Raw genomic sequence first — 25,151 nt, 5'->3', positions numbered from 1 at the left:
AGCTTTTTGTCTCAGAATATCGGGCGTTTGACAGGCAAGGACTGTCGTGGGTTTAGGCGCACACGTCTGGGTTGGAGTAGAGAGGCGCAACGGAGTCATTTTCTATAGCTGGGAATATTCGATTGGAGTCAGGGGAAGGCACACAAACAGGCTGGTGCGGATACCATAGATGATTGGAAACGGTTTCAATGTTTAGGGGGAGTAGATACTGTGGCAATACATGTTTCTATTTTTCAGTGCTCGATTACTGTCTGTGCCTGCTTGTATTCTTTCGAAGGTGGACGAGGTTAAATGGTATTTGATAACAAACCTGTCGAAGCTATGGGACACGGCGCCCCAGCAGCTCGATTGGAAGACTCACCGCTGCCGTCATGTGTCTGTCTTGGTGGAATTTCGGAGCTGAGCGGGGAGCAAGAAGCAAAAACATGACGTGAAGTGGGATGCTGTCAAAAACCGAGAGGTTGGGATTCTAGACTTCTTCGTAGCTGAATATGGGGCTCATAGTTAACGTGCAAGTCAAAATCGTCAGGGAATTAGCGTGATCGAGGCGACGAGTAATTGGATTCTGCATAAGCTACGTGTTCGAGAGGGCGGTCGCATAAGGAGAGGCCACCCGCGAAGTCGGACGGATCATGATTGAGTGGAAGAAAAGATACGAAGGGATGGTGGGAGTTGTAATTCGGGTGGCTGGGGAGTGCAGGGTAGACGACGATTGGTTGAAGGGACGTGGATCACATTTAGAGGTCAAGTCAGCATACAACCAGAAATGAGAACAATTGGATGAGTATGATTCAAGACAAGTGCCAAGTTGAAGTCCATGAGAGAAGGTAGAGGGTAGAAGCAGCGGTGATTAGGTATATGTTATACTTGTGAGTTAGGAGTTGTGTTGTTACTTGGGCAGTATCTACTACACTTGTGCTGCATTGAAGCCTGACAAAGAATGATAGAGACAATGTCAAGCAAGGCCAAGCGAGTCTTACAGACAGACAACTATGGGTCATATTGCCTCATACTGCGTAAAGTTAACAGCCAACGGCTCTCCATCGTCATGCATGAATTTTATGGTCATCAGGCTTGAGCCACATACAGACGCTGATGTTGGAATATCGCATCGCAGTGCATTCTAGTTTAAGGCGGTGGGTCAGGTCTCGGGATAATCCCCGTCCGTGGGTCAGTGTATGTATTTTGAACACTCTCTAGTTACTGTACTCAGTGTTGTTCTTGTAATTGTGTCTTTGGTCAAGCATGTTCCCAGTCGGGTAGACCGTTGAGATCTGAACTGTGACTGCACAGTCCAACGGGGAGCAGAGCAACATTTGCGCAGGTGGATGTGCTCAAAAAGTTAAGATTAACTTTGGAAAGCTTCTCATTCGAAGGTAACCCACCCTCACTTTACTTTACTTAGCTGCCTTCGTAGCCAAGTGCCTTATTAGGTTTTAACTTTTGCAATGAGAGGAGAGAGACAGATTAGTAGATTAGTACGTAGACCCCCGGTCGCAACGGAAACGCCCAGTTAGGAAATAAAACTCAAAATATGGGCCAATGTCGAGAACAAGCCACAAGAAGTGAAAGAAGGAAGGGAGGATATCTATCTACCTACCCAAGGACTCTTTCCTTTTTGTGCCCAAAATTGTCAGTGTTCATGCCGTGTTTAGGTAGGTAGGAAAGAGCATGCATGAGGGACATGAACCTCATTTCCACCTGACGCTGATGTTTCTGTATTTTACTTTTTCCTCTCAGACTTTTCTTTTCTTTTCTTCTTCCTTACATGACTTGACATGACTTGACATTGCCGATATCCCCAGCCTCCTTATACATCGGTCCCGCCGCCTCTTCGCACTTTGACCTATTTCGAATATTCTTAACGTTTACTTACCTAACTCACCTGCCCGTTAGGTCCGTGTTTTTTTTTCCACTTCTATTACCAAGACTACCAAAGTAAGGTTCACTCGGTCTTTGCGAAACGTACCGCGTCGTGCCGCGTCGACTTTTACCCTCTTGTGTGCTGTGCTGCGCTGCGCTGCGCTATCTTGTGCTGTGTTGTCTGTGGCGCGTGTGTCACTTCTGAATCTTCTCTCTAGTCTCACTTTACAATTCGAATCTTCAATTCCTCAAATTGTGTCACTTCAAAGTCGACCGGGGTGCATCTGGCAACTTTGTACAGAAAGGCAAAGATCCATTCAAACGACGTCAATCTGGAACGACAAAAATAGTACCTATTATATCACTTGTTTGATCGACTTGGCGAGAGCAAGTTTTGTTTACCCTGTCAACAGACTCAACCACCTATCGAATTCGAGACAACTACATTTATATCACTACTAAGCAATAGAACTTACCGGATCTTGAAATCAGACTCGAACGGAACCTCGAGACTATCAAAAATCGTCCTTGCACCTGTCAGCCATCTTTCATCATTATCTTCAAACAAGCGTCCGATCAGACTAGACAAGCTCTGGAACCCTCCCACCCTTGTCGATACTCTCCACGCTCAGTGGTGCACTGTTGATAGCGGTGCCTTTTGGAGTTCAGGGTCCCCTGGTCTAGCCTGTCCGTCCATCTCTCAGACCTGCCTGGCTTTGAACAGCGACCCCCCGTCAGCAACCCACTGACCGTCTTGCCAGGACTAGGACTGTCTGCTACCCGCTCTGCTCACCGCCTGCCCTAGTCATTCGCTGAACCTGGAGGCGCCTCGGCTTGTCCTTGCTTGCTGGTCACTCTCGCTCCCGTCCGTCTTCAACACCGCGCGCGAGTGGTTGGCCGTATAACTTCCTTCAAACGAGCCTGCCATCCTGTCGTTCGTTCTTCCGCCATGCTATTCGGTGCCGCTAATTCTGCGTTTGTTTCCTGCTGCTAGTCTCTCGTTCGTTTGTTATCGAGCTTTTCATTGTAGTCCCTTTGGCCTTGGTCCTCAATCGCAATCTCGCGTTTTACTCACCTGCTTCTCATTCGTCGTCATTGCACGTTGAGGCATCCGCAGTTGATCAACACCGGGATTCTTGACAGTCGATGCGTATGCGCCGTCACGTACAGTTCGACTCTCAACTCGGATTAGGCCAATTGGTTTCAGGAAGCTTCCTTGGTCGATACTGCGCCTTTTAAGCGTCATCTGTCACTCGTTCTTCTCCTGACGCTGTCGTTCTGCATCTTCCAAATCTCATCTAATCACTGCAATTCGAGGCAAAATCACCAATACGCATCGGACCCAATCACAGCTTGCCAGCTGTCTTGCGCGCCTTCAACTTGGCTCGCCGTCCCCGTAGAGTCGCCCCTCTACAGACCAAGTAATAGGCTCTGCCTTGCGAGTCCCAGTTTCTTCTGGCTGCCTCTCATCCGGGCTGCATCGTGCGAGCTGCTGCAACGACCTGCGCGCACTTCGCGTCGTTCCCGCCGTGCGTTTTGCTGCAGCTGTGGAGCTCGTCAACGGTTAGTTCAGCCAACCTCCTTCTCGTTGCCTCCATATTCTCATATTTCCCTGCTTCTCTTTCGTCGCATGTGCTGCTGTCGTCTATGACGCTTGACACCCGTGCTTTGATTCATATGCGAGGCTATTCCCTCCACCCTCGCCGCCCCTCCCCTCTGTCGCCCTAGTCGATATATCTAAACTAAAGCAAAGTCCCTAGTCTCAGTCGTGGACCCTTCTACACCTAGCCCACCTATACCCAAGTTTCACCTTGAACCTACGGGCTGAGCTGCATGGCGTCCTCTGAAGTCGACCAGAAGTTTCTCGGCAAGCTTGCCAAAGCTGTCGAGAATGACAATCCTCTCTTGGCCAGCATGCTCTTTAAGATTCTAGGCTTGTCTCTCAACCTTGCCGAACAGCTTGTTGCCGCAAAGAAACAGCGCCGGCCTGACTATGAGCCATCACCTAACGCGATACGGCGCGTCTTGCGTATCATATGGCTCTCCCGAGAGGGCAAGGTAATGCTTGAACAATATGTCATACCAATGGTTGGCAACTATGTCGAACTCAAGGTCCTCGCCTACAAACTTCGTGCCTCTTTCTCACATATTTTTGCTCTCTTTGGCAACACACCCTCGGTCTCAAACTTGGGAAGACAAACGCCAGATGTCACTGCTGTATTGACGCCGCGCCTGGATAAGGGAAAGGGACGCGCTGCCGACATGGAAGTTGAATCTAGGCCCTCCTCTGTTCAACCAACTCACCCCCTTGAAGGAGGGCCAGTGCTGCCTCCCCCAGGGTTTGAAGATCAAAACTTTACGTTATCGCCCAACTTTCTCATCCCAGCCAAAGACTACCTTCCTGAGGCAAAACAGCATTTTCAGGAGGCTATCCAGCTTGCCGACTCGATGCTCTGGGGCTCTCACTCTCTTCGCCTCTCAGTCAAGACTGAATATGCTGCCTTCTTATACGAATGTGTTCACGACGCTGAAGGAAGTCGGAAAGTTGCCAAGGACACCATCGCGGAAGTATACGATGCCACGGAGGGAATGGACGATGACATGTTTGGTGATGCTTGCGAGCTGGTTACGGTCCTGGGCAAGATGATGAAACGTGGTCTCGGCACCAGTGGTACTCTACGTAAACCTCCAGTGTTGAACCAAAATCCCATACCAAGAGCCACTCCCCCTCCAGGAATGGAGAACCCCATTTGAAGAGGGTACGGCCAGTTTCTCACAGTACCCAACACAGGCCACAGTACTCAAAACAACTCGAGATAATTGGGGTAGCTTGACGAACGGCTCCGAAGCAATTGAGCGACACCAACTGAGATGAGCAGAAACACGGCTCGGGTCTAAGTCGCCTCACGCTAAAGGGGCCCCGAATTTGATTCACGCTGAACGGCCCGTTCCGCAACACCACATCAAACCACATTCCTGTGGGCATCTCAGACATTGAGAGGAACAGCGCAATTTTGCATTAGGCCATGGCAGCACTAGCTTGCTGATGAAACAGCAAAGCCTTCCCATGGTGACTCTGTCACAAGGATCGGAACGCACATGACCTGGAGACAGGTGTTGCTGAATTCTTCTGGTATTATACCTACCAATCGGCTGATTTACAGTTGATTACCCCTGTCGCCAGAGCCCACCCAGCCCATCCAGCCTACACTGTCCTCAGCGCGCATTTGGTCTTATTTCACTTCTGTCCTGTTATTTGATACCCACAACTATTTGTATCTTTGTGTGCATTTGCATTGGGTTCTTGCCCTATTTATTTATCATCAGATATTGTACAAAATTTTAGCTTTTACGGTTATGCTTTAGTTCTGCATGGAACCGAGGTTAGGAAAATAGAGAAAGGAGTTTGTTGTTAAGCCCAAGTGCCGGTTGCATTTCTGGGCGCACGCAGTTAATAGATGATTTATCTATCACCATGGTAGCAAGCATGTTACTTTTTCTCAAGAAACAAATACCTAGGACATTTGCCCCCGGCTTGTTTATTTTCCTGTTCTTCTCTAATTCGCAGTGGTTCTATGATTGACCGAGTCTCAGATTTGTCCCGTCTAAGTTACCAAAACGTAACTTGAGCCATCATGATGGTATCTATCGAATTATTCCTTTTACTCCCCGAACACCAAGAAAAACACAGCAATAACGAAACAAGACCTTAATCGTCTTGGCCGGGCATATTCGTCTCTATTTGTAGAGACTCGCAACCGTCGGGAGTCACTCTGTGATGAATTCCGTCAGAAAGTCTCACGCAACACACCTATCGTGACATGATGTTGGCTAATCCGAGTGGAGTGAATCACTCATCCGAGTCGTCGGAATCTTCAGCGTCCTCAGAATCGTCAGAGTCCTCTGACTCATCAGCGTCCTCAGAGTCGGCTGACTGCTCACGTTCCTGCTTCGCAATCCAGTCCTCAACCTTATTCATGCGTTTTTCGAGTTCGCGGGTCTTGGAGCGCTCCGTCTTCTCGGCCTCGGCGCGCTCGCATCTGGCCTTGAAGGATACAAGAGGGACCATTTGTCCTGTGACGTTGTAGAAATTGGCCTGCATTTCGAGCCAGCGAGATCGCTTATACTTGCTGTCAATGGTAGCGAGGAGGGCGCAGTCTCGTTTGACCAAGTAGGCATTAGACTGTGGGTGGAAATGAGGAGGGTACATGGCCCCGTAGACGTGTTCCTTCATATGCTTCATCTGCTTTGCGTCGCCTCGGGAGAGCGACGAATACCCATCGTTCTCGTTGGCTTCACCCGCAGATGAGCCCTCCCTCCCAGATGCCTTGGCCCGGGCGCGAGCCTTGGCCCCTTGATTTTCCCTGGCAACCTTGAGGTTACGCACACCTGTATGCCACTTATTGTTGACAGTGGACTTAGAAATCTTGTTGGTGTCAACATCAGAGTCTTCGTCAGACTCGTCGGACTCTTCATCATCATCGTCAGAGTCGTTGTCGTCCTCATCAGATTCCTCGTCATCATCGGAATCCTCGGAATCCTCGTCGTCCGCATCAGAATCTTCATCGTTATCAGAGACCTCGTCATCCGCATCAGACTCTTCATTGTTTTCACCGTCCTCATCGGTACTGTCATCGACAGACTCCTCCTCAGCGGCATTGTCAGTGTCAGTGTCGACAGTTTCTTTGGGACGCAACTGGCTCTGGAGTATCTTCCAGCGAGCTCGGACATCGTCCTTTGTCTTGCAAAGAGAGCTTGAGATGAAAGCCCAGGTCTCGCCGGCCTCCTTCATGCTGCGAAGGCGGCAGTCCTCTGAAAGAGACCACTTGGGGTCCTTGAGGCAGGCGACGGATGAAAGGACCGACGTCTCAGCGTCAGTCGAGGCATCATCATCAGCCTGAGCAACAGACGATTCGTTCTCTGACTCAGTCTGGACTGCCTTTTCCTTTCCCTTTGCATTAGTAGTCATCTTGCCCTTGACGACAGGTTTGGAACTGTCCGTGATGTTGCCTTCGGTGTCTGTGACAACGCCATTCTCTTCATCACTGGCAGTGGCAATTGTTACACGGCGGCCTCGTGCACTGGGCTTGGGCTTGGGCTTGGGCTTACAACAGGCGTTGTTGCAGTCCTTGCCAAGATGCTTGTCGCAGTGCATAGTGGTGCTATTGGGATTTGGGGCCGCCTGAGACGACGATGCTTGATTGACAGCCGGGAGTTGGGGCATACAATGTCCTGGCAACTCAACGAAGCCGGGGACAGCAGTGTTGTAGTTATACCAGGAACCCCTGAGCCCTTGGTATAAACGATCAAAGTATTCTTGATTCTGTTTGTATTCAGCCCAAGTAGGCGTCGGGATAGGAAACCTCTGCATGATGTGCCGGATACCCTGATATCAGGGGTAGGACTGAATATATGCAAGAGTATGCCCCAATGGTGATGATGATGACACTCTGCCACGAATTAGCATTTGGCTCTCAACAAACCCATCTTGTTAAGTCTATGCATACCTTAGGATGAGCAGCGAGGGGTGTAGAGTGCCGAAGCTAAATCAAGAGATAGGGTCCAAGTGTCTTGAGCAAAGGGTTAACCACGACTGCGCGTTGATGCCAGCACTATCGCCGAAAGTTATTGAGTGCCATGTGCTTGCCAGTCTCTACCGACCTTGAACATACCTTGAGGCTAGAAGCGAAGTTGATATGTGCTGCGGAGCAGAATCAAGAAGTAGTGTTGAGTGTTGCGAAGAGACGGGTCTACTATGACGATTGCGTGTCGATGTCGATACTGTCACTACGAGTTAACTTGTGATCATCATAAGTCTTGAGCAAGTCTCTGCATACCTCGAATGAGTAGTGAGTGGTATGTTCACTTAGGGAGAAGAGGTAGGAAGCGTGTGTTCATCTGTTTTCGAGGGCGCGGAAGCAAAGGGCCTATCACTGCGCCTATGTGATGTCGATACTATTACGAGAAGTCAATACTGATGTTCAACAGTCTTTGACAAGCCTGTGTATGCGTCGATATGAGTACCAAGCGTGGTGTTGCCTCGCGAGGAAGAATCAAGAAAGAATGGTGATAGCAAATGGACCAGCACCGGGCTGGGTGGTGATAGCAAGGGAAGGAAAAGCGACGGGAGGGAAGAAAGTAAGGTACTATCTTCCCTTTGCAAGATATGTCCTTTGTAGATGCAGTATTGCTCTGAAGGGAATGTTGAGGAAGAGGGAAACACTCAAGGTCTGTGATGAGGAGTAGAGGTAGAAAGGAAAAACAAGCACAGCCGCTTTCGAAATTCAAGATGAAATACTTTCTAGGCTGGGCTCGAGGTGCAGAAACAATGTACAGTTGGCTTGCCACTGTCAGTGCTGCACTGCTCGACTAGTTTATTGCCCGTCTGACGCTTAGGGGGGCTTCCTTCACCAGGCACGGGAGCACAGGGCAATATTAGACCGAGCAATGGCCTATATTCTCTCTTTACTTGTTTCTATTGGATACTCGGGAACGTGGGGTGTACAATGCATGGCCAGAATGTCCTTGTTTGTGCTGGCTTTTGCATCTGGGGACGAACATTGTCACTGACGCATGGAACAATAACCCACTGCAGTTGTCCCACTGAACAACTAGAACTCTTACACAGCTGCATTGCCCTAGAACAACTTGCCTAAATCTGCTTGGAAAGTAAAACTATTGTCAAATCGTCTATTGTTGTTTCCATATCATGATGTGACCGTGGTCCTCGGAGATAGTCCCACGGAGCACAGCACCCACGCACACTACTAAGATAAGTAGATCCAATAGGACACCTACCAAAGCTGCTGACTCATCTCACAACACCATCCGAGACTTGGTTATCATCTACATCACGCACAGTTCAAAGATATACATACATTCTCGAAACTTATTTTTTTCTGTCCGCTAATAACTCATAGTGTACAGGACAGCATCTGAGCAGGCAATTGGACAGTGCGAGACTATCATCAGCGGCCTCACAATGACCGACCATCTCCCTCCCCTCCCCGCCGAGTACGCCCGCGGCCTCGAGCTCATCGACGCTGCTCATGCCCAAGATTCAAGGACAGTCGAAGCCCCTGATGGGACCACGATCCCATTTGAGCTCAACTACGCTCAAAAGATGACCAAGTGGCTCGCCCGCCGATGCCCTGACGCCAGCCCCGTTCTCCAGCTCGCCTGTCGAGCACAGCACTTCCGAAGGTTAGAGAGCCTGAAGCTACACCCAAGTCCCAATGCTTACAAACATGCACAGATGGGAGATCCCTCGAAGCAGCTACCCAATGACTCGTCCCGGCTACTTGACTTGGAGAGCAAAGCTCAAGGCTCAAGCCGCCGCTCAAGTTGCTGAGCTCCTCGCTTCTCCAGAGATTCAGCCCCCCATTCCCGAGGAGGACCGCGCTCGAGTGGCTGCCTTGATCCGCAAGGAGAACCTCAAGGCGGATGAAGAGACGCAGGTTCTTGAGGACACAGCATGCCTCGTCTTTCTCGACGATCAGTTTGACGACTTTGAGAAGAAGTCGGATCTGGACGAGGCAAAGATGATAGGCATCCTTCAGAAGACATGGGGCAAGATGGGTGAAAGGGGGCGGGAGCTGGCCCTCGAGATGAACCATAGCGACCGGGCCAAGGAGCTGATAGGAAAGGCACTCGCTGGCTGACAGAGTACATACAATAAAGTACACTACTACACCACAGTACGCTTCGAATATGCACCTTGGCCAACAGTTTACTCACTCGAGTTTACCGAGACAAGACTTACGTACTATCATACATATTTGGGACAGGCTGTACTGTTTCCAATCCGAGATGTGACAGGCTTGCCAAGCACCCAAGGAGAACCTGCAGTGCTGCATCTTCGGGAGAGGCCCAGTGACTCATGTCACGATCCTGCACGAACGAGATGAAGCACACGAGCGGCGCAGAGACTTGCCAAGATGCACTAGATCCACGACGCACGGCATCCATACAATTCGTAGAGTATCATATCCCACCCTCCTTGCATTGCATTGGTCCAAGGGGGAGCCGAGCCTCAGATTGGTTCAGTGGAGTGTATGTATGTAATGTAATGTATTGTATTGTACTGTACTGTACTGTACTGTAAAGTGAAGATAGTCGAATCGATGACACCAAGAACCCCTAAAATGCTGTCTCACAAAGTCCGACCAGATAAGGAGAAGGGCCAGTATTGTGCTGTGTTGTATGGACCGTCAGGATTGTGACGAGACTGAGCATGCAAGCCATGCAAGCCCTGCACTTGACATGTCCGTGATATTTCGGCCCCGGGACCCATTACCGATCCGAGACATTGTGACGGTAGCAGATCATTTCAACAGGGGCAGCAGATCTTGGTAAGAAACGGGTGTTTGTGTCACCCCAAGAGCTACCCCTGTTGTGGCGTTTGCTGCGACGGAAGCCAAGGAACCGTCATCTTTGCCAGCCACCTTTTGTTTGATTCATCGTTTCCTTCGTTTCGTTTCGTTTCTTTCCCCCCCGAGGGACCGACCTTAGCCAGTTAGTAGCTTGTCAGACACGACACCATAGGAGGATCCCTGCGGCTATCCGTCACCCCTCACCCGCCAGCCCTACGACTGTGCATCTGTCTCCTCTGGCCATCAATCATTTTGTGGCTCGTCTGACATGATATTTGATCTGCCAGTTCGACTTGTGCTTTCGACCGGTAGCACAAGAGATCCAGTGTGTCTTCGATCACGCACGTCCAAGGCTGCCACATACATGCTCATGCTCATGCTCCTCCCTTTCATCATGTTCCCGACCTACTGGAACCTTCACGCGCCCCATGTTTTCTCTTCTCTCTTTCGTGTTTCGTGTCTCGCTAACCAACTTGGGCTCGGGACATCCACCATCCGTAGGCAGGGCAAGCCTTTGTGGAAGACAATTGACAGTTGAGGCTCTCGGTTTCTTACATGATCGCTCCGAGAAAAACATACGTATGTGATCAACAAGGCCATTTTCTCTGCGAGCTACAATGATGTCAGGTGCAGGAGCTCGCTGTGCTGGGAGGGGAACTGTCCGACTCCAAGCATCCTCTTCATATGTACTGTATGATTGGTTCCACTTCTATGTGTAGGAGAGTGGCGCATAATTTTGTCCTTGACGTGAAGCTTCAAGTTTAACCATGAAGTCGCTATACTATGATATGGCTTGATCTAACGCTTTGTTAGATTTCCTAAATGGCCTTTGTCCATCAAGACACCGAGCTCACGCCTCTCTCATTTTTCCTCAGTCGCTTCGCTCCAGTTGTCGCATCATCGGACCATCCTAGGCAAGGCAAGGGAGGCTGTCAAACCCTTTTCTCGGTAGTTTGACAAAATATACCCGATTGCCACTCCGAATCAGGCATGTCGTCTCAATGGCTCGCCAAAGAGTTTCGATGTGCTGTAACCCTACTGCTTTTCAGCCGGTTCCAAATACATATCGTTCAATCAATCGTTATCAGAACAATTGTAGTGATTTTGTGGACCACCATGCGTGACCTAAACAGCCTCAATATATATGATATGATAGCGTTTGACCCATGAACAGCGGTTTTAAAGTTATATCGCTTACACAAGTGCAGTCGTACTACCCTCGCCGGACCGGCTTGATCTGATAGCCACACGTACGAATACATACTTGGGGTTTCTGGACCACGACAGACTTAACATTGCTTTTTTGACCCAAGATCGAAACAGTATTGTAAAGGCCACAGCTGAAAACTGCATCACCCATGCTCCACTCTGTTGATAGGGGTTGCTCGAAGGAATGGTATCCGGCCCGCCAGAGCAGAGTTGCATATCTAGGTAATCTTGAACTCTCTGAGACTGTTGGGTGCTGCCAATTTCAATCACTTTGAATACCTGGAACTGCCAGGGTTTGATAGCCAATCAGAACAGTTAGAGGCACACATCGCTTGCATACTCCTCAGCTATAACCGGGCGGCCAAGCTCTGCACTCAGGGTCATTCCCCTAGGTTGGAAATTCTTGGGAGGCCCAGAACCTGCACCCCTCTGCCAGCACTCCGTCGCTGAAACTGATCTTGTATAAGTTGAGCGATCATGTAGTAGAGCTGCTGTATCAAAAAGAGTTGTCTTGGAATCGCTAGCATTAGTGGTTCCCTCCCATGCGGACCAGCAGGAATACATACATTCGACTAATGCCAAGTGATGCATGTAGCCTGATCCTCGTGGGTTCTGAAGCTGTAGTTGAGCGAGGGAGCTGAGGCAGACCCACAAACAATTCTTTATCAGGCCGTAGTGATTGGAAAGTATGTGATGGGTCTGCTATCCGCATGTCATCTAAGAATTTCGTGATCCTGGAGCCCATAACAGCGTTGCACTCTGTTGGTTGATTGTTCGTTCATCTGCATCGCTACAATGCCAGGCCCGGCACGAGTCATGCCGAGTAAGAGTGTCGGCATCCATTGCATGCCATCTGTAGGGTTCTCTAAGTCATCCCATGGACTAGGCCCTAGCCTTCTTTGAAAGGTGCCATTGCCTTGTTTGCTTTTCATGACCTTTGGCAGAGTGCATCCCGCTGTCACTCAAACGTCTGTGTTGTTACTGTCTAACTGTGACGTTAGTGGGCCTCGGCCCTCTCGAGTCTAGATATTGCCTGTAGATGAGAACTGATGGCCGATAGGACAGTTCGATGGTGTCGGGCACGGTGGCAGAGATGCTGGCCCGAGCTGTCTGGACCCTCATTGAGACTATCGATATTGTTCTCGTCGAGTCAACTGACACCGGGTGGGTGGTTCCCAGATTGGATCAACCTGGTGACTGTACTCTGTGGCTGTCATTAGTTTGTGAGAGAACCGGCAGCTAAGAACCGTAGAACTGGGTCGTGAGGTCCGCGCCCCTATCAATCTGGAAAAGACATTAAAGATGTGAGGATTGACCAACCAAGTTGCTGGAATCAGCATTAGACCCCTGTTGCGCCTCAGCTCTGATCCTAGAACAAGAGGGAACCATGCATTAGCGGACAAGCCTCTTTCCAGGCCCCCGTTAAATGTCTTGGACCTGAGGAGGTCTCGTGGGCCAACCATCACCTTTGTTGAGTAATATTAAAATACCCATGAAGATCGTTCATGCTCTTGATCTGCGCCGGGGGTGGAGACAGCATAGAGGGAGAGACCAGGGCTTCAGATAGAGGCACGGCACGAAGATTTTCGTATACGGCAGAGAATAAGCTCTCATGAGCTTAGGGATTGAACTCAAGTCAGCGATTCTTAGCGCAGTTGGCGAGCTGGAATATAGCAGACCAGTGAATGGACTAAAGAATTTAGTTAGATATCCAAGCGCGTTTGACGGGAACGCCGTCAGGTCCATCCAAGGAACAGCAACCAGGTATGGATGGATACTACAGGGCCACGGACGATGACACGCAGTTAACAAGAACAGGGGCGTGAACAGCAAGACACAGGTTTGCAAGGGACCTGCACCACCTGCGCTATCGTGAGTGGGCGCTGGTCTCCCGTGCACGGGAGTCGATCGACCGGGAGTGAGTACCTGGAACCTTGGTGAGGGCTGCGGCAGCCGAGAGAGTACCGCTGAATGCATGACGAGTGTTTGATGTGCTTGAATGAGCGTGTATGCGCATGCCCGTACAACCATTGGCATGACGAGGTTGCCGTGAAATAGTTCTAATTGCGGATTGTGGTAGCAAGTGGCTTCAATGGTTCGTTCTCCTGCTCCAATTGTCAAGAGCCTCATTTTGGATATGCGTCGCCTTCTGTACCAAGCAAACTGGCTACTCTCTGTACAGTACAGGACCTCTATACGGACACGGAAAATGAGGTTCCTTTCCAGCGTAGCTGTGCAGTAGCACCACAGCTAGACTCGGACAGGCGTGGGGTCTGCCCCAGAGCCAGACAGAGGGTATCGAATCGGTGGTTTTGGAGGGCGGTGGGATCCCGTACAGTCCCTCGAATGAAGTTTGTCGGTGAGTGAATGACGGGCAATCCAGTATAGTCTAGTCTAGTTAGTGCATGCAGCAATCAATCAGTGTCTAGGCTCAATGATGCTGCTCCCCTCCCGCTGAAGAAGAAAAGTGAGGTTTGTACAGGGGCAGGGGGGCTGAGAGAGTTGAGACAACCGAGACAAGGATGAGTGAGGTGCTAACTTAGAGGCTCGCTTAGCACTGATCACTTGTCACTTAACCTCAACTCATCACTCACCCTGGGAAGTTTAGTTGCCCGTGTTTCGGCCTGACTGGGCATTGGTTCCAAGGTCAAAAATGGGCATTTTCAGAGAAACAAAGTGTCCAATGTGTTGTAGAGGTATCCTATGGACGTAATGGAGGGTGTGGCAGGCTGAGAGGTACCTAACTGCCCTGTAAGGTACAGCAAGTACCTACACATTGGATGTGCGGAGGTTAAGGTACGTAGGAAAGTACGACTAACTATTATAAATTAAGTTTAGGTTGAGATGGATGGACGGAGGAAGGAGAACTAACCTCACCTTACCCTTTGCCTTCCATACCTCTGGTCCTTCCAGTTGCCTCCTCCTTCTACCTCAGTACTTCATTTCTCAATGATTGACCACTTTTTCGCCTCAACCTTGACCCATGCCTTCCCATCTATTATTGCTTCTTTGGAGCGTTACAATCTAAGGGAAGGAAAGTACTAATACTCTGGGTATGCCTGCCTTTTACCCGGAAATATAATACCTGCCCAGACCCTTCCTGCTTTTCACGTATCCTACCTTACGTATTACTTTGTTCTCTCTATTGCTCGCTGCATCCCATTGCATTCTATCTATCTGTTTGTGGTTAATATCAACACAACACAAAAGAGACAACCGAAGCTCCATCGTGTGCTTACATACCCTAGTTTTATTCATATTTTTATCACATCATCCCCTTCTTCAATTACCCAACCATCTGATAAAAACAATATACCTACCTACCTACCTTACCTATCCACCCTGGCCTAGGTACTAAGCCTTTGCGATTACCCTTTACTGTTATTCTATCAACCTCCAGCAAATACCTTGCATACCTTACCATGGTTATTTGCCCGATCAGCAAATCTCCTATTGCATGAACTACTTCTATCCGAGAAAGCTCATCGTACTTTTTATAAGCCATCTCAAAAAACACACCAGGTTAAGATTTATACATCGTTGGTTCGTGTGTTTTGACGACCTCAGCATCTGGCTTGGGTCAGCAAATATACCTACTACCTTATATATCGACATATTGGAGGTACAACACAGTACAAATCAAGTCAAGACAAGTCAAAATATCACCGTGCGACACTCGCCTAGCTCCTCATCCTCGGCCTCACTAATTGTCGACTTACACCGGGCCCATACAACCCACTCAAGAACCCCGGTGCTTCAACTGGCCAATCACCAGCTTAGGAGTTCTAGCTCATCTATTCTTTCGACTATTCTACCTATCTCAGATTACACTACGCGCCCCACCAAAGTCATATCCGCCTTCTCGTCATTACTTCCACTGGTGGAACTCTCTCTAGTCTCTGCCAATCCAGACCTATACTGCCGATCCTCTCGTGGGCCCTTCTGTTTCAACGCAGTTCAATTCAACGAATTGGTGCCAAGTGAACTCAGGTACCCGCTATCGGGTCATCATCTTCTTCTGGACCCTGAAGTTCTTGTGAGGGCTAGGACTTGGTGTTTCTGAGGGTCGACCTTTTCAGTGTGAGGTAGTTTGGGTACGAGACAGTCGCTCTTAGCTTTGGCTACGTCTTTGACGCTTCATCATCTGCAACCATCACGTTTTCGAGCCCCCCTGGATTTTCTCACTTCCCAGGTCTGCAGCAAAACGGGTGCCTTACACTCATACAAGTCATAAAACAACTCTTACGTTGGGCCATTATGTCGACGCAGTTCCCAGTCGTACGTGGTTTGCTTACCAAGCCTCCAAAGCTTAGTGCCAGACTAACATGTTAGTAGTTCCAACAAGACCAGTTTGACATTTTCGAATGGCATCCCAAGTTCCTGTCTTGTCTTCGATACTTTATCGACCATGCTCAGTATAGCCCAGCAGTTCAAACTGTCGCTGCCTGCGTCAACATTCTCCTCCCTTTCCAGAAAGGAAACCTACATCCTCTAACGCCGACCCGCAATGGGCCCCCTTCATCTTCATCTTCCTCCAGAGGGTCAGTCCCTGGAAGTTTACCCTTGGGATCTACCTCAATCACTCTCATTCCTTACATTCGCCGTCTCATAGTGACTGGATTCGATACACCTGCCGTTCTCCATGGATTCTTTGGCGACGATTGGGTGTTTGGAATTGGACGGGTTCACGAAAGTGAGCGCAGAAACTACATGTTTGCCGCTAAGAGCGATAACTGGCTGAGAGTCAAAACCCAATATGATATGGACGATGGGCAAACAGTCCCATTTCTGAGACCGCTGCAGAACGTTACCGAGGAAGAGATACAGGCCGCTGAATCCAACTGGAGCGAATGGCTCGCAATGCAAGACTGGATGCTTGGGCCGAGGGCTCCGCCGGATCTCAGCGAGCATTTTGTCACGGTTAAGAAGGAACGTGACTGATCATGCGAGGAGTGTTTAGAAGCACATATCTTACAAGTGGCTCATGGTAGAAGGCAACCACTCCGGGCATGTGATAGATGGACTGGGTACGATGCTAAACTCAGCATATGGAATGAAACTCACCCTTGAAGGAAGGAAGAAAGAAAGTAGATAGTTGAATTACTTTGATTAAGGGGCAAGGTAGGGAATCAGCACCTACACTTCAGCCCTTACTAGCATAGCGATGCCAATTCACAGTTTTTGACTCTTCTCACATGCTGGCCCTCTTGAGTCCGCTGTCATCTTTCATTCCTTGCGCCAGAGTTACATGAACTCCGCATCTATCTGTGTTGAGTTGGCTCGGTATATACAGTAGCATCAGCCCGGCAATCACTGATCCTAACCGACCCAAGATCAAGGTGGAAAAGCCTAGCACTGGCCGGTTGAACGCCCCACGAAAGCTCAAGTACCCCCCTTTTCCTTTTCATCTTCAGGTGGTCAAACAAAAGTCCATGTCCCTTTTCTCCGTCGACTTTATAAGATAGAACGAAACTGCGAAAGCAGCTCAAAGCATTCCCCAACTATACGTGAGTATCTTCATCCCCAAAACCCATATGGTTTGACCAAGCGAGCTTTCTCTGAGCTACGAGTACCACACCCAATTTCTCTCCCAACGCCATGATGGAAATGGATCCCGGCCCAATGTACATTTTACGTCTTTGTGCTTTCAGGGGTAGTGCGCCCAAAGACGGTGTGGTGCCAATAGTAGTAGCATGATGCAAGAGTAGAAGACATTACGAAAAAAAGACTCGCAAAAAACAAAATTTCAAGGTATTATAATAGTATCAGTTGAGGAAGCCCTTGCAGTTCGCCGTGCCGCAGAGGCAAGGAATGCGATCTAGGCTGCCGATCTCACGCTCAAATTTGTAATCGTACGTCAATTCATCGGCTATATGTTTGTTAGCATTGTGTCGATGGCTACGGCTAAGGGGGAATACGTACTCGTGGCAATGTCCTTCAGCGCATAGATGACAATGCGCTTGCTTCCCTCGACCTTGATGATCTTCGCAGTGCAGTTAGGGTCACAACTGTGGTTGATGAAACGCGCGATACCACCCTTCTTTGTCGCGTCAATGACGGTATTGTCGTCGATACGAAATAGGTAACTGCTTCCAATGCCACTTTTGAGGTATCGGTTCTCGCGGATCTCGGCAATCTGCTGTCGAACTTGCTCTCCGACATACTCGATAATCATGTCATCCTTCGCAATGTTCTCCATAGCATATAAACCCCAATTGTGAATGGCTGAGCGCTCGAACTTGACAGGCTTCTTCCGCTTCTTGAGCTGGTTGAATTTGAAGATATCGGCGTCTTGGCCGAGTGTCTTCTTTTGGTCGTTGAGGTCTTGCACGTAGCGACGATTAGAAGCGCGTTTGTTTCGTTCACTATCAGTAGCAGCCTGTTTCTCGATGGCGATTCTTGTTGCATCCTTGCCCGACTTGTTGCGGGCTTCAAGCTCCTGTCTTGCTTTCTGCACCTTGATATGGTGAGGTAAGTACTTGGACTTTTCAGAGTTGAGAATCTTTTTGACACCCTCAGTACGTGCGCAACCAGTAGGGTTCGGTACATAGTAGCCACCGATGGTGACCGGAGAATTCAATGTCCTGTTGGCAGAGTTGAGCTCCCTGATGCGGTTACGGGTCCATAGCCACAGCTCTGGGTTGCCGATGTCCTTTGCAGTGAACCTCCTGGAAAGTTTGGAGACGTCAGGTATGTCGCTCTGACCAATTCCCAGTCCTTGAAAGAGTGGTAGATCAGGCTTGGCGCCTTCGGGCAGCGCCAGTGCAGGAGTCAAGGGTTCTGTTGACAGGAGCTTCTCGTCATACTTGTCCGTGACGACTTCTTTTGCAGTGAACTTTTCGGTGTCCGGTCCAGTCTTCTTGGCCTTTGGAGGTTCCACAGCTTCCTCCTCGTCACGTTGAGAGTCTGTCTCTGTCTTAACGTCCTGAGCCTCGAGCTCCTCAAAAATCTTTGGCTTCTTTGCCCTGGCAGGTTGTTTCTTCAGAGGTTTACCGATTACTGAAGCTGGCGTTTCGGAGCGGGATATTCGACTATCAATGTCGTCACCTGTTTCTGGTTCTGGAATTATGTCCGCAGAACCTTCGCGCGTCTCAAATCCCGACCCAAGCGCTGTAAGCCTAACGCCAAACAATTCCTCATCAGACTTCTTTTGCCGTTTGAACGCCGATTCCACGGATTCTGCCAGCTTCCGTTTTCTGGAATGAGCAGAATCTGCTATTGCGAAGCTGGCTTCGGTCATAGAATCGTCCTCGCCTTGCTCCCATGGCACAAAGTCATCCTTGGACGCCTCGTCATCAGTGCTCATCCGGCTACGAGGTCGCGACTCAGCCTCTTCTGTCTCACGCGCCAACAGTGTACGAGTGTCCGTGTCGTCATCGGACTCGACATCACTGTCGAGACCTCTGAGACGGTGATGCAACGAACGGAAAGGATTTCGAGCAACAGGCGGTCGTTTTCGCGCGAAGGGATCAACAAAAGCGTTCTTTTGTTTGACCTTGGTTTTACGAATTCTCGGTAGGGCTTTGGGTGCAATTCGACCAGTTTGTCGCTCAATTGGATCAGCTCGGGAGTTGGGAGTTCCTACACGCGAGCTGTCATTGCCATCTTCGATACTGGCCATCTCCTGCAAATCATCAGGATGCTCAATGTTCAACTTCCGGCGCTTAGCGGCATGATTGGCAGGATCCAGGAAATCCGAGAGAGCAGGTGCGGCGACCTTGGTGCGAATGTGTCGAATCAGATGCTCTGTCATCTCACGTCTAACAACCTCCACAGCCTCGATCACCGGATCAAAGTTCTTAGCTCTTTGCTTCTTCTCCTCTTCAAGATCTGCTTCCTCTTCTCTTCGCCGCCTTTCCTTCTCGTCGCGATATCGTGGCTGGGGATTTGCTTTTCGCTCTGGACTTGCACTGGATCGTCGGTGACTCGAGGGGCCATCTCGATGGGGACGAGGTAAGCATAATTGCATAGTCATGTCATAATTGAAAAATTCGGTGTGGTTAACAGCGCGAAAACATCGTTCAGCTTCTGACTTCCCGGTGAACGAGTTGCGGAACACGATGAAATAGCCCGACTTGTCGACTCGGATTTCTTCAAATCCGTAATTCTTGAGTCGTTTCTTCATGTGTGGAAGAATACTTGGTAGTACTGGGACACTATCGCCTGTAACGTAAATATATGGATCGTCCGCGAGTTTTTGGGTAAGGTTTGAAGATTCGAGATTGAGGCCTTTTTGTTGCGAGGGGGTTAGAGAAAGTTGTGGTGCGCTCGGGACTACAGGTTGTCGCTGTGCTGAGGGACCCTTAGGAGCGGTTGGGGGAGGTCTAGTGAAGACAGGAGCAGTTCCAGACTTGGGACCAGTTGGGGGAGCTTTGGCTGCAAGAGCAAGCCGCTCTTGTTCCTTCTTTTCAAACTTTTCCTTTTCCCTCTTGAGATGCTCCTCAAGCATACGTCGGCTTCTGCGTCCTTCCGCATCATACTCTACACGGACGATGTCGGCGTCAACCTTGATACCTCGAGTCCGTACAGCTCGGCGAGCTGCCTCCATTGCAGAAACGGGAGGTCGGTCGGGTCGCTTAGAGTCTCGGTATCGAATTGTCGCAAAGCCAAGATAGCTACCTGTTTCCGGGTGCATCTTGTTGCTGCTCTCGGCAATTTCACCAAAGGTAGCAAAAATGGCCGTTACTTTGCTAAAAGGAACAAGCGGATTATACCTCGTCACTACAATCTGCGTGGGTGGACCAGGACCAATCGAGGTCTTGGAATCATAGGGATAGGGCTTAATGTTCTCGGGTGCTGTTCGCAAACGCGATTTGGGGAGGTAGTAATCGGTGTTGATATAACCGAGGCGGCCGTCCGACTTGGCCAGTCGAGGGTCTTTAGGGGGGGCGTCATCGTCCTAATCATTTTCATTAGCCATGAGTCTTTCACCAAAGATGACGCCCCCCCTAGGGAGGGATATTTATAGTTATACATACTCGACCGAACTCCTTGTATGTCGGCTTCGCGTTCTTGCTGACGCTCTTATTGTGTACTCGATCGAGGAGCGGATCATAGGTGCACTTAAGGCCCTTCACGGAGGGCATGGGATCTCGAGCCGGAATGCGCTCATTGGAAAGGAGTCCGTTTGATATCGAGCCATTAAGACCAACGGCGGGTGAGTTTCGGGAGGACTGTCTCGCGGCCCGATCGGCGGTCAGACAAGTAGACATGTCTGGCTTTGTGGTGGCCGAAGCCAATGAGTTGGGAGAATCTTTGGAAGCGATGGGAGTAAGGCTCGAGGTGGGAATACGGGACGAAGCTGAAGTTGCCGCGGCACCGTGGCGGGCGGTTGTGCTAAATATTGATGAGGCCGTGCTACTGTATGAGCTGGCCGAATCGACAGTGCTGGGAATGTCTGTGAATGGTGATTCTGTATCTTCGGGCTGTACGGGCATGGTATCCGACGATGAAACAGTGCCGTTTTGGCCAGCATTCGCGTCTGCGTCTGGCACAGCTGATGTTGATGTAGGGTCGCAAGCGCCGGTTATAGAGGCCGGTGTCGACACAGGTTTGGATTGTTCGCGATCTCTATTGAGGTCTGGACGAGTCTGAGACTGTGCTTTTACCTTTGGAGCTGTGGGGAAGAATTGCGCGAAGCTCGCGCCTGGCGGGCGAGTCATCGTGACGATGCGCTCTTCCTACTTCTTCCCCCGTGCTCTTACCATGGTATCCTTAAACTGAAGCGTTGAATGTACACCTAACGGTGGGACAAAGTCTGTCTCGCGGCGATTCCAGACGGGTTGTTTTGAAAGACGTAGCGATGAAATTGAAGAAATTGGGAGTGAGAGAAATGCTTCACGCGACCGAGGGATGCTGAGGTTGAATGTGGCGGAGCGGCGTCACCGACCGACTCTACGAGCAGTAAAGGAGTAGAAAAAGTCGTCAGAGCGTGAACAAGCAGACTGACTCAAATGATTGATGCGCGCGACAAAGGTGGGCGCGATGACGGATAGCAATGTCCAGAGTGTCGAGCGAAACGAGGGGGGAAATTGGTGGGAGAATGAGAAAAAATGGCTGACGACCAAGGAAGTTGACGTTCGTTTCGGTCTGCTTTGCTTTGCTTTGACTTTTGGTTCAGGGATGAGTAGAGTTACTTCTAGCGGTAAGGTCCAGTGTCAAATGAGAGGATCGCCCAGCCACAGTTTGAGTGGCTTGGAGGTTTCTTGTAACTTTGATTGGATGTTATGTTTGGATTGATACAACACGGTTGGTGGGTGGGCTACTGTGTTTGGTTGCCAATTAACGCGTCCCACAAGGCTTCAAGTATTGGACTGGCACTGGTACCGCGTCAGTGGACTCAGGTTTGGGTGGTATTGGATGAATCGGTTTGTCCGTTATTTTGCTGCAAACTCCCTCGTGCTTTGGTATTGGGCTTCAGTGTCCGTGTGTCATAACCAATGCAGCGCCTCCTCTTATATATCTGTATCTTGTTCACCCTTTGCCCTTGTTCGAACTATTCGTTTAAAAAGGTGCCTTATTTGAAAACCAGGGAGATGTCATCATGCATGAAAGCGAGGCCTTTGTTCAAGGATTCCATCTGGTCGAAAACAAAGATGAAAGAGATTCTTCTCAATAAACAAAGGCAAGACTTTTTTTTCTTACGAGTCCAAATAAAGAGAAACAACGCAGATAGCATCAATTCCGTGATATTCCAGATGCAGCTTGCCAAATTACTGAGGCACAAGACAATGTTTTCATCAGACCTAACCTGTACCATTTCACATGCATGCCAAGACTCTATACAGATGAGAAAACCTACCTTAAAAACCGCATCCAAGTACCTAGTCAAGTCAAATTATTAACAAATTTATTCATGCCAATATTTGCCAGGTGCAGCTAGTACTTTGACTCGAACCATCTGGCATGTAGACATAGGAAAAAGGATAGCTATTGTGACATCTCAATCCAGAACCTTCCAAACTCCATCTCGTCGCCCATATTAATACCACGACGAGCTTCTTCCCAAACGCCGAATATTTTTACAGTACAAGATGATGGGTTAGAAGTTCAGCTTCAGCTCAAACTCCTCCTCTTCATCGTCGGAGATGCCAAGCGGCTGGCTCAGAGGTGGGAGATCATCATCATCTCCATCCTCATCGAAGATAGACATGAACTGAGGTCTCGGCTTGGTTTCCTGCTGCTGCTTTACCACCTGACGGAGACGAGCTGGGGTAATAGTAAGATCAGACTGAAGAGAGCTGAGTGTCTGGACGGGCTTGACAGCACGCTGTGTTCCAACAGGTGCCGTAGGCCCGCGACGTTGAGCGTTGACCATTGAGGATGTTGATCTACCTCGGTTGTAGCCGATAGTGGTTCGTGATGCAGCAACGCCAGTAGCACTCTCTGCGGGCGATGTCTTGGCAGGCACCACACTTTTGACGACAGGTTTCTTGCTCTGATACAAAGAGGTGAGAGGCTTCCGAATCTTTGTTGTTCGCGCCACACTCGAAGCCTTGCTGTTGCTACTGGCGTCTGAGTGAATGGACAAAGCAGAGGCAGCGCGCCTTGATGCCAGACTCGAAGGCTGCTTGGTTCGGATACCTTTGACCTTCCGCTCCGAGTCCGCAATAGTAGCCTTTGGTGCTGGCGCCTTGATCTGCACTTCGGTATCCGAAAGATCGTCAATGTTGAAGGTCAGAGCAGCCCTCTCTTGCTTGTTTGTCTCCTCCGCTCTGGCAGCAACATTCTTCATTGTCTCTGCAAACTCCCGGTCTTGTCGAGAAACACCATCATCATCGATTGGGTTGTAGAAATGCTGATAGTATCCCTTCATAATATTTTCCTTCTTCAAGCCCTCGAGGGTCAGCATGTCCTTGGGGAAGCAGTCCGATTCGTATGGGAGATCCTTGGGCTTCGGTGGGGCATATTCCGGTTCTTCTTCCTGTGGCTCGATGGGCTTCTGTTCTTCCTTGAGTCGAATCTCGAGAGGTGCAAGATCCACTGGTCGCTGCTTGGGCTTCTGTGCCGTTGGCTTGAGTTGCGTTTGCTCAATACCCTGGATGATGTTCTTAACACCACCAAGCTGTCCGTTCTTAGCCTTGGCATTGGTGGTCTTGTTGCCCAGAGGAGCTCGACTCTGGGTGCCTAATAACACATCTCCGATTAGCATATTGTTCTTTGTCCTGGAAAGAAACATGCGTACCCATTGGGGTGACCATGGCTTGTCGTGTTCCATTGCCTTTGTTCAGCGTCTTCACTCCACCCAATCCGGTCTTGCCAGTAAAGGCTGTGGGAGCATTCTCATCGTGCTGAGGAAATCGAGATGGGGTCTTTGGAAATCGTGCATTGTGTTGCTGTTTGGTCGGAACTTGCTGGCTAACGACCAGATTCTCTTGGTCGCGATGCGCCGCCAACATGATGACTACTACGAGCGAATCAAGGATTCAGTATATCTTTGTCTGTCTCCGGGATAGAATTAGGCAGATGTTGATCCCGTCATTGAATTCATTAATCAAAAGAGGTAATTACGGTTGGAAGATGAAAGAGTCATTTGCTCATCTGCCAGGACCTTCGCGGCCGGGATGTTTTGGTCGGCCTGTGCTGGCTGGCGGGGCAACCGCTATCTTTGGGTGCATGTTCCCTGAGTTTACAGTGGAAAGTGCCGGCATGTGAGCGCCACACCTCAACGACCGCCACAAGCCAATGGGGCTATACTCAGACGCGGCCTCCACCGGGGCAGCTGTGGAGGGGCATCACTCCTCCCCTTTCTTGATAGGTACTTAACCGCTTCATCTTACATCCGAACAACACGACCTCTGTCTTCATCGCCGGTTTTCCTTCAGCCTTTTCTTCAACCTAAACAACCCTTTCGCCGCTTATAAAAATGGATCGCATCAAGGAGGTTAGTTGTCCAAAAAGTTCATTGCTACCCCGCCATGGCAACCTAAAAGGAACCGTTGTGGAGGGGTAAACTATCGTTGGTCGACCCATGCTAATATGGCGATGGTGGATAGAAAATGAACCAGCTCCGTCTGGAGGCCGACGAGGCCAGTGGCAAGGTTGAGGAGCTCCAGAGCAAGGTCAAGGTTCTCGAGCAAGAGAACCTGTCAAAGGAGCAGGAAATCACCTCTCTCCAACACAAGAACAACCTCCTCGAGGGCGAGGTCGAGAAGCTTGAGAATGCCGTAAAGGATTTCAAGAAGGCCGCCGACGAGGGCCAGCAGCACGGCACTCAGAACGAAACTCTTCAGCGAAGGCTGCAACTTCTCGAGGAGGAGGCCGAGGATGCCGACAAGACACTCCGTGAGGCCAACGAGAAGTACGTCGAACCCCCCTAGCAAAGCCCCCTTACCGCCATTTCCACAACCATCCAAATTAAGCACAATAAATGATACAACGGCTAACACAGCGATTCTCTAGGCTCCGACAGACCGACGTCAAGGCCGGACACTTCGAGCGAAAGGTGCAAGCCCTTGAGAACGAGCGTGATCAGTGGGAGTCCAAGTACGAGGAGATGTCGCAGAAGTACAACGCTCTCCAGAAGGAGCTGGAGGAGCTCCAGGCCGAGATTGGCAACATCTAATTTATCCTCAACCTTTAAAGCACTCGCGCAGGATGCAGGATCCATGTTTGTTAGCATCTCCGCAGACATCAGTATACTCGTCCAGTTGTATGATGCCTTGGTTGCAGGTATTTCCAGGTGTTGGCCAGATGAGCGAATGGAGC

The 25,151-nt window shown here is 49.8% G+C and overlaps 7 protein-coding genes across 7 annotated transcripts; 4 read left to right on the top strand and 3 right to left on the bottom strand.

Annotated features, from left to right (window-relative positions):
* Positions 1–3,696: 3,696 nt before the first annotated feature.
* FSUBG_5665 (uncharacterized protein) lies at positions 3,697–4,617 on the top strand (the record flags this gene model as incomplete). Its single annotated transcript, XM_036683785.1, has 1 exon — positions 3,697–4,617. The coding sequence occupies one exon, from the start codon at positions 3,697–3,699 to the stop codon at positions 4,615–4,617; it is 921 nt and encodes a 306-aa protein (XP_036538799.1).
* Positions 4,618–5,713: 1,096 nt separating this feature from the next.
* FSUBG_5664 (uncharacterized protein) lies at positions 5,714–7,234 on the bottom strand (the record flags this gene model as incomplete). The annotated part of the gene is made up of 1 exon (XM_036683784.1): positions 5,714–7,234. One exon carries the CDS (start codon positions 7,232–7,234, stop codon positions 5,714–5,716), a length of 1,521 nt encoding a protein of 506 aa, XP_036538798.1.
* Positions 7,235–8,845: 1,611 nt separating this feature from the next.
* On the top strand, positions 8,846–9,524 carry FSUBG_5663 (glutamyl-trna synthetase; the record flags this gene model as incomplete). Its single annotated transcript, XM_036683783.1, has 2 exons — positions 8,846–9,066; positions 9,119–9,524. 2 exons carry the CDS (start codon positions 8,846–8,848, stop codon positions 9,522–9,524), a joined length of 627 nt encoding a protein of 208 aa, XP_036538797.1.
* A 6,177-nt stretch (positions 9,525–15,701) lies between these two features.
* On the top strand, positions 15,702–16,385 carry FSUBG_5662 (apoptosis inhibitor ilp; the record flags this gene model as incomplete). Its single annotated transcript, XM_036683782.1, has 2 exons — positions 15,702–15,722; positions 15,780–16,385. 2 exons carry the CDS (start codon positions 15,702–15,704, stop codon positions 16,383–16,385), a joined length of 627 nt encoding a protein of 208 aa, XP_036538796.1.
* An 824-nt stretch (positions 16,386–17,209) lies between these two features.
* On the bottom strand, positions 17,210–21,106 carry FSUBG_5661 (histone-lysine n-methyltransferase H3 lysine-4 specific; the record flags this gene model as incomplete). The annotated part of the gene is made up of 3 exons (XM_036683781.1): positions 17,210–17,313; positions 17,367–20,343; positions 20,423–21,106. 3 exons carry the CDS (start codon positions 21,104–21,106, stop codon positions 17,210–17,212), a joined length of 3,765 nt encoding a protein of 1,254 aa, XP_036538795.1.
* Positions 21,107–22,485: 1,379 nt separating this feature from the next.
* On the bottom strand, positions 22,486–23,842 carry FSUBG_5660 (uncharacterized protein; the record flags this gene model as incomplete). Its single annotated transcript, XM_036683780.1, has 2 exons — positions 22,486–23,570; positions 23,629–23,842. The coding sequence occupies 2 exons, from the start codon at positions 23,840–23,842 to the stop codon at positions 22,486–22,488; spliced, it is 1,299 nt and encodes a 432-aa protein (XP_036538794.1).
* Positions 23,843–24,309: 467 nt separating this feature from the next.
* FSUBG_5659 (TPM2-tropomyosin) lies at positions 24,310–25,008 on the top strand (the record flags this gene model as incomplete). Its single annotated transcript, XM_036683778.1, has 3 exons — positions 24,310–24,327; positions 24,440–24,744; positions 24,846–25,008. The coding sequence occupies 3 exons, from the start codon at positions 24,310–24,312 to the stop codon at positions 25,006–25,008; spliced, it is 486 nt and encodes a 161-aa protein (XP_036538793.1).
* Between the last annotated feature and the right edge of the window lie 143 nt (positions 25,009–25,151).

The sequence above is a fragment of the Fusarium subglutinans genome (genome assembly GCF_013396075.1).
Source record: "Fusarium subglutinans strain NRRL 66333 chromosome Unknown NRRL66333_c0000057, whole genome shotgun sequence".
NCBI classification, from domain to species: Eukaryota; Fungi; Ascomycota; class Sordariomycetes; order Hypocreales; family Nectriaceae; genus Fusarium; species Fusarium subglutinans.
The sequence above is the reverse complement of the archived record's forward strand: the minus strand, read 5'-3'. Positions and strand labels throughout refer to the sequence as shown.